Below are 9,014 nucleotides of genomic sequence, written 5' to 3'. Positions count from 1 at the left end.
GTTCCCCCCCGGGTAACCATTAACCTTGTGGAAAACCCTAACTGAGATGGAGCAGGCGGACATTTCCAAACAGTTATTGACTCACTTTCCCTCCAGTGAATTTCACGGGAACACTCTTCTCCTCCATGAGCCCTGTTTTACGCCACGACAGCTCATTTTCTGTTTACTGAGGACGCTTACAAGTCAAAGACACGATGACCTCCCTGCTGCGGGAGGACCCTCGGGTGAGATGGGTTAGAGAGTCACCGCACACCGCTCTGAAGGAACATGCTGTCCACATCAGACGACAGCTCCTAGAGGTGTGTTACACTCTCAGAATATACCACTGGGAGTGAGGTTCTAACAGTGGAAAACCGAAGCCCTGATCTGATCAGATCTCCAATTGTTTGTTCTCCAGGGAGTTCTGAAACCCTTCAGCGAGGTGATCGATGTCAGCTCGGCCGATCCTCATCAAGCCGGGGTCAAACCCATCTCTTTCGTTCGCCAGGTCAGTAGTGTTCCCTCACTCGTTCTTCCTTATTTTTCGACCCGCCCTCTGTCATCGGACGCTTTTCCTCGCGTGTTTACCCGCTCGCCGCAGGTCTTGGCGGTCTGTCTGCACCCCGTGCTGCTGCCTGATGATGGTCTTCCGCTGGACGTCAGGCTGAGGGCTCAGAGGCTGCTCGAGGCCTGCGATGGAGAGAGTGTGGGTACGGTTTAGAAAGGAATCACAGGTGTTATACAGTATACATCCTTAAACAAGCGAGCACATTGGTGGAGTGTGGTGTGGCAGAATTTGTGTATTGCAATTTTGTAGTACATGAATAAAAAAATAGTATATAGAGTATACCATTTTTACGTTGATTACGTGAGGCCCACAAATTTCTCATGTTTTTTTACATGTTTATTGCTCATTTATGTTAAAAATATATAGTTGGTGGGTCAAATGGGTCCTGGCAGAATATATGCTTTCATGACAGGTTCGTACACGGCCTCCTGCGGCTTGCTTCAAGTCCAGCACACCATCGCCAAGTTCATCACCAGGAGAGATGCTGGAGTGCCGTCGTTCTTCCAGAACATCTTCATCTCTTCTGGTTCTCAGAGGGCCTTAACGGTAAAGGATTGTGGTAATAAATGTGCTCAAATCAGCAGAATGTAGTCAGCCTTGTCGACCCCCCCTGCCCCCATGTTCTGCTAAGGTGGTTGTGAAGCTGCTGGTCGGAGAGAAAGACAGGACCCAGACGGGCGTGTTGGTCCCCCAGCCCGGCCCGCACACCCTGCAGACGCTGCTGGACGAGGCCGGGGCCAGACCGGTTCTCTATCGCCTGAAGGAGGACCGTGGCTGGGCGGTGGACCCGGAGGAGCTACGACTCGCTCTGAAAGCTGCCAGACAGTGCTGCCGGCCGAGAGCGATTTATATTAGCAACCCGGGGAACCCGACAGGTTTCTTGCCTAAATAAAAACACAGAAAAGATTGCTTAGATTTAAGCCTCGTCCACATGACATGATTTTTTTTCCAACCGTGAACGACAATGACAAGCTTGGGCAGCGCACATTTAACGACTCAAATTTTCCGATTTTCTGTCGCTCCGATGCACACACACATAACAACTGCGGCCTTTGAGGAGCACAAATCTAAAGACAGAGAACAAATGAACAGAGTTTTTATGGTACTCCAGCCAGGGGCAAAATATCTCGCAATATTTGATGTATGCTGTATGGCAGCATCATGATGCCATACATCTCGTTACTGTGGTTGTTTGTGCAGCAAACCTGCACTCACAATTAACACTAATCACAACCTCATGAGTCGCCACAATTCCGCAAGTTGCTCCTCCATTTCAGAAGTCCACACTCATCCTCTTACTGCTTTCTTTGGCTTCGCCATCGTACAGGCGCACGATCTCGTCGGCTGTTGAAAATCACCGTTGGGATTTGAGGCTTTGACATGCGCACCAAAGGATTTTGGAAAGACTAGCCCTGTTGAAATAAAACACGTTTATTTGAATCGTGACACAGATTTTAGTCTTTCACTCGCACACACACACAGAGGTCGATGACAGCTATGGTTCTACAATGCGACTACTACTACTAGTCAGCCCGATCGCAAATCGCTGCCAAGTCGGCCTCGAAAAAACATGTCATTTGGCCCTAGCTTTAGTGTCTAACACACACCTGCCCTGACTTCTATTTGTCCCATCAGGACATTTGCAGGATAGACACTCAATTGAGGAGGTGATCAAGTTTGCTGCAGCTGAGCGTCTCTTCCTATTGGTTGATGAGGTGATTGCAGACTTCTGGCGGTCTCTTAATCTCTCCGAAACTCCAAGTTTTCTCTTCCGCTTCATGATTGGTTGTTTTTTTTTTCTCTCCCTTTCTTTCCTATCGTAGATATACCAGGACAGTGTGTACGGTCAGGGCATTGAGTTTGTTTCCTATAAAAAAGTCCTTTTGGAGATGGGCCAAAGCTACTCAGACACAGTGGAGATGGCCTCCTTCAACTCACTGTCCAACAGCGTCACGGGGGAGTGAGTTCAATCTTTGGCAAAGGTTATGTAAAGAAAAGCTAAAGAAGAAGTGTCACTCGAGCAGGAGTTACAGAGGCAGCTGGTTATTGTCTTTAATCATTTTACATTTTTTAACTGTTAAAAAAATAATAATACGTCATCCATATGATCTCAATTTAGAAGCACAATGAATAACTACACCGTGAGATTGTCCTTTTTAGTAGAGGAGAAATACTGGCTTCTCTATGGTGAAAAAAGGTGTGCATATGAAAAAAGTAGTCGGTGCTCGTGGGACAAAGGTGACCATCGTCCAAGGAAAAAAGAAGATCATTTCCAAAGGAAAACTTGATGGTAGTTGGGAGGCTAGGCAGAGAATAAAGTGGGATTAAAAGGCTTTATTATCATGGCTCTTACAAATTGTAAATGGATTAGAGACCCAACATATTTCGACCAAAATCAGTCTTCATTGGGTTTTTAAGTGTTGAGTATTAATACTAACTTAATTAATACTGACACTTGACTACTAGGAAAAGCTTATATAGCATTCATGCATGGATGCATGGAGGGGTGGAGGCTGAACTCCAGTGCACGTGTCCTGTGATGTCTTGTGTTTACAGGTGTGGTCTGAGAGCAGGCTACATGGAGCTGGTCAACATGGACCCGGATGTGATGCTGTTCGCTGAGACTCTGCTGTGCATGGACATCAGCGCTCCGGTCTTGGGGCAGCTCGCTCTGGAGCTCATGGTCGATCCCCCGAAACGCTGCGATGCCTCCTACAACACGTATGCGCAGGTGCCAAAGACAGCCGCATCAGCGTCAAAGTCAAATCATCACATTGCCCTTGTTCAATGTTTGACCTTTTCCTTTATCACTTTCTCCCCGATTAGGAGATTCTTTCTAACCAGATCACGCTGGCGCAGAACGCTGAGCGGGCTTGGATGCTTTTAAACGTTTTCCCAGGGATGAGCTGTCAGCGAGCGATGGGAGGTGTCTATGTTTACCCCCGTCTGGATCTACCCTCCAAAATGGTCAAAAAGGCCCAGGTACTACCACACAATCTATAGAGAAAATAAGCAACACAGCATAAGAAAGCTGTGATACACATGATGGACACACATATATATACCTATTACATGGCTCTGTGGAATACTCAATTCTCATTGGCCAATACTGCCAACCGGCAGTCAGTTATTTTTGAATAATGACTCCTGATCTGCCAATAATGACTGTCCTGGGCAACCGCTTCTCCGCCTGGATCCACGTCCCTCGTTGAGCATGGTCTCGCCCTCATTGTTGTGGACTACTTGTTTTTTTTTCAGCAAAACTCTTAAACGAGGCACACAAGTTGTCAAATAATCTCAAATCTGTTCTGTCTCAAGGTATTCTTTTATTTAGTAAGTAACTGGCTGATAAGTGGGAAAATGTGCAGTGCGCCAGTCATTACCGCAAAATAACCTGATCACCCCACAGGGGGTTATTTTGTGATAATGACCGGCTGGCTGCACATTATGCCTTACATTATTATCAGAGATCTTGTGAATAAGCAACACTTGTATATCTGTAACTTGGAAGATTGTATAAAGTGGTCTGTCTGCTATCCTATAATTCTGTAATGGTCTGTCCGCTATCCTGTAACTGTTTTCAGACGTTAGGACTGGAGGCTGATGTACTGTACTGTCAGAAGTTACTGGAGGAAGAGGGTCTGTGGATTGGAGCGGGGTGTGAAAATGGTTCCACAAATGGAAGCTTCCACCTCAGGTTTGAAGACTTTCTCAATTTTAAGTTTTAATTTATACATTTAATAGCTGTGAGATTATTGATGAAGATTATTTTCACTTTTTTATTTCATGTTGATTTTGAAATTAGAGGGTTTCTTTTCTCCCTGGCAGGGTGTGTGTGATGGTCCCTCCTACAACCCTTGAGGAGGTCTTGGCTCGCCTCAGGGCTTTCCACCTGCGCGTCCTGGACACGTTTTCACACCGAGAAATAGACACAAGTTTGCCAGGTTCTTCAGTCTCCAGCAGATATAACCGCTGTAATTAATTGAATCAATTAATTATTAAAAATTTTTTTGTTATACATTTTGTCAGACAAACAAGAAACATAATAATTGATGAAGATAAATAAAGGCTCTAAACATTTTTAATAATTTTCACCATGTGTCAATTAATGTTGGGATGATCCGGTTGAAAAATGAGGTGATCTGCTGAACAAGAACTTTAAAATTTGATGGTTAGACTCATTTAATAGCTACTGCTTTTATATTTTAACTTGATAAGAATGTTGAATGGAGAATTTTGCTTTCACCTCCAGAACCACCAAAGACCAAGGTCCATAGTTACTATTGGACATGCAGCCATGATGTTAACTTGGGTAAAAATGATTGACAAAGATTGATCCAAAACCCTAACAGTTATTTACCAAGGCAGTGTGCCAACCCGATGTCAGCCCCCTGCCTGGGTCTCAGTTTCACCGTTGCCAGGTTTTGGGATCACTCACGTCTCCACATTGGTCCAACCAGCAGTGTCCCAGGAGTCTAGACTCACTTGGCAACTTTATGAAAAAAGACACTCAGAGATATTTACTATTAAACCCTGTAAGGTCACACTATTGACAGTTTAGATTTACTCAGAGCAAATTAAGGTTAAAAATAAAGGTCTGCCATTTTAACAAAATACACAATGCCAATCCCGGGGGAGGCTGGGGACATGGAATCCAAGTAGGTCATGTTCAAAACCTCCATTGCAGAGGCGGCTGCTAAGAGCTGTGGTCAGAAGGCAGTCAGTGCATGTCGTGGCGGTAACCCAAGAACCCGTTGGTGGACACCAGCGGTGAAGGAAGCTGTCAAGCTAAAGAAGGAGGCCTTTCGGGGTTGGCTGGCCCAGGGGTCTCCCGAGGCAGCAGACAGGTACCGGCAGGCTGGAAGGACTGCGGCTTCAGCGGTCACTGAAGCAAAAACCCGGGTGATGGAGGAGTTCGGGGAGGCTATGGAGAAGGACTTTTGGTTGGCCTCTAGGAAGTTCTGGCAAACTGTTTGGCAACTCAGAAAGGGAAAGCAGGGCTTGGCTCAGGCTGTGTTCAGCCAGGGAGGAGAACTGCTGACCCGGACTGGGGATATTGTCGGGCGGTGGAAAGAGCACTTTGAGGAACTCCTGAACCCGACCCGTCCTCAGGGAAAGAGGCAGAGTCTGAAGACTCGGGGGAGGTCTCGTCCATATGCCTGGCAGAGGTCTCTGAGGCAGTTAAAAAGCTCCTCAGGGGTAAGGCGCCGGGGGTGGATGAGATTTGCCCTGAGATGCTGAAGGCTCTGGACATTGTTGGGCTGTCTTGGTTGACAAGCCTCTTCAGTGTCGCGTGGATGTCGGGTACAGTACCTGTGGAGTGGCAGACTGGGGTGGTGGTTCCCATTTTTATAAAGGGGGACCGGAGGATGTGCTCCAATTAAAGGGGTATCACGCTACTCAGCCTCCCCGGGAAAGTTCAGGGTGCTGGAAAGGAGGTTCCGGCCAATTGTCGAACCTCAGATTCAGGAGGAGCAATGCGGATTCCGTCCTGGATGGGGAACAGTGGACAAGCTCTTTACCCTTGCAGGGTTGCTGGGGGGGTCGTGGGAGTTTCCCCATCCAGTCTACAGGTTTTTTGTGGACCTGGAGAAGGCTTTCGACCTTGTCCCTCGGGGGATTCTGTGACCTCCAGCACGCACTGGGGAGGTTTGCAGCCGAGTGTGAATCAGTCAGGATGAGAATCAGCACCTCCAAGTCTGAGGCCATGCTTCTCTGCCGGAAAACAGTGGATTGCTCCCTCCGGGTTGGGAGCGAGTTGCTGCCCCAAGTGAAGGAGTTCAAGTATCTCGGGATCTTGTTCACGGGTGAGGTGAAAATGGAGCCTGAGATGGACAGGCGATTGGTGCGGCGTCAGCAGTGATGCGGGCGTTGTACCGGACAGTTGTGGTGAAGAAGGAGCTGAGCCGGAAGGCAAAGCTCTCAATTTACCAGACCATCTACGTCCCAACCCCCACCTATGGTCATGAGCTTTGGGTAGTGACCAAAAGAACGAGATCGCGAATACAAGCGGCCCAAATGAGTTTCCTCCGTAGGGTGGCTGAGCTCAGCCTTAGAGATAGGGTGAGAAGCTCGGACATCCGGATGGAGCTCGGAGTAGAGCCGTCGCTCCTTCGCGTCGAAAGGAGCCAGTTGAGGTGGTTGGGGCATCTGATCAGGATGCTTCCTGGGCGCCTTCTTTTGGAGGTTTTCCGGGCACGTCCAACTGGTAGGAGACCACGGGGTTGACCCAGAACACGCTGGAGAGATTACATATCCCAGCTGACCTGGGAACGCCTCAGGGTCCCCCAGGAGAAACTGGAAAACGTTGCTGGGGAGAAGGGGGCCTGGAGCTCCTTGCTCAGCCTGCTGCCACTGCGACCCAGCCCCGGATAAGCAGAGTAAAATGGATGGATGGATGGATGGACAAAATGCCAAGTTACTTAAAACAAAGCCATCAAAGTGGTGGCTTCGAAATTATTTTGTTTAGAAAATTCAAATTCCATATTATTAACTTCTTTCTAGCTGACTCTTTTTAAGAAACAGCCGTTCAATGTATTTGCATAATGCATGTGCTCCTGTATGTGCTGTTTCCATGTGCCAGTCACAAAACCTCAACATGTCTGAATTGCTGTTTTTCTGGTTATCTATAGTAGCCATTTGCCGTTTGTGGTTGGCAAAATACCTAGAGTATTTTTAACAGAGACATACTGGCCTAACAGGTATCATGAAAAGCAAACACAGTTGTAAATAAAATATTCAGGCATATTCCTAGAACAAATAAACCCCTAGTAACACATGCATGTCATTTTTCACCCATAACTTCTTTTCCTTTTTAGGTTTATAATAATACGGGTACTTCTGACTTAACAACCTACCTGTTTAACTACTGTTCAGACAACCATCTCTCTGATCAGTCTGTATTGTACTCTGCGTACAATACCTCTCAGCATCAAGCATCTCATCGCGCATCACCCTTAATATACTACAGTATAAACACTATTTACACTATATACTGTATACTATATACACTATATATACCATATAGACTATATATACTATATACACTATATATACTAAATACACTATATACACAATATATACTATATACACTATATATCCTATATACACTTTATACTGTATACTATATACACTATATATACCATATACACTATATATACTATATACATTATATAAACAATATATACTATATACAGTTTATATACTATTGACTGCAAAGTGGTGGTAGGGGAGTGTGTTGCTAGGCAGCATCGGATGGTGGTCTGTAGGATGACTCTGAAGGCCAAGAAGAGGAAGAGAGTTAAAGAAGAGCCAAAGATAAAATGGTGGAAGTTGAAAAAGGAGGATTGTTGCATGCAATTTAAAGAAAAGGTAAGTCAGGCAATCGGTGGGAATGAACGGTTACCAGATGACTGGGAAACAACTGCAGAAGTGGTGAGGGAGATGGCCAAGAAGGTACTCGGTGAATCATGTGGGAAGAGGAAGGAAGACATTAGGCCTTTCTCAATCTGCGTTCTTGTCTGTACTTGTGTTCTTGTGGACTTGTGAAACGTCATCAGTCGCAGCCCAAGTACTGTTCCAAGGACTCCTGGTGGTGGAATGAGGAAGTACAGGAGCGCAAAGAGCAGAAGAGGTTGGCGAAGAAGAAATGTAATAGTCAGAGAGATGAAGAAAGTAGACAGGAGTACAAGCTGATGCGGCGCAAGGCGAAAAGAGAAGTGGCAAAGGCAAAGGAAAAGGCATATGCCGAGTTGGATGAGAGGTTGGACAGTAAGGAAGGAGAAAAGGACTTGTACTGATTGGCAATTCAAAGGGACCAAGCTGGGAAGGATGTACAGCAGGTTAGGGTGATGAAGGTTAATGAGGGGAATGTGCGGACTAGTGAGGAGAGTGTGTTGAGAAGGTGGAAGGAGTACTTTGAGGAGTTGATGAATGAAGAAAATGAGAGGGAGAGAAGAGCGGATGATGTGGTGATAGTGGATCAAGAAATGCAGCAAATTAGCAAGGATGATGTGAGGACAGCATTAAAGAAGATGAAGAGTGGAAAGGCAGTTGTCCCAGATGACATACCTGGGGAAGCATGGAAATGTTTAGGTGAGATGGCAGTGGCCTTTGTGGTAGAACTTCTTCTGCTAAGATCGGTGAGGTTAATCTGCAAGAAAACAAAAACTGAGAATATTCAAGGTATTTATTCTGCAGAATAAAGAGAAAGATTTATTACTGCTCCAAAGCAGTGTTCTGACCAGTCTACCCCAATGTGGCAAAAATCAAGGCAGGAAGTTTTCTTAATGTTTTGTCTGTCTTACAGAGGAGATCAGAGCACGGGCTGATGAGCAGCCCAGGAGTGGAACCCTATTCCTCCTGCGCCCGAGAGGACTATTATGAACCATTATATAAATAAAGCCTCATATATATATATATATATATATATGTATATAACTGTGGCCTGCATGCCAAACATCCAAAA

At 46.0% G+C, this 9,014-nt stretch overlaps 1 protein-coding gene across 1 annotated transcript; it reads left to right on the top strand.

Annotated features, from left to right (window-relative positions):
• Positions 1-194: 194 nt before the first annotated feature.
• Positions 195-4,529, top strand: LOC307228237 (alanine aminotransferase 2-like; the record flags this gene model as incomplete). The annotated part of the gene is made up of 11 exons (XM_079997846.1): positions 195-224; positions 398-487; positions 581-689; positions 960-1,093; positions 1,179-1,422; positions 2,183-2,262; positions 2,371-2,507; positions 3,104-3,278; positions 3,374-3,529; positions 4,132-4,244; positions 4,376-4,529. 11 exons carry the CDS (start codon positions 195-197, stop codon positions 4,527-4,529), a joined length of 1,422 nt encoding a protein of 473 aa, XP_079853972.1.
• Positions 4,530-9,014: the final 4,485 nt, after the last annotated feature.

This window comes from Zeus faber (genome assembly GCF_960531495.2).
Source record: "Zeus faber genome assembly, chromosome: 1".
Lineage (NCBI taxonomy): Eukaryota > Metazoa > Chordata > Actinopteri > Zeiformes > Zeidae > Zeus > Zeus faber.
This window is presented reverse-complemented; position numbering and strand designations above follow the sequence as displayed.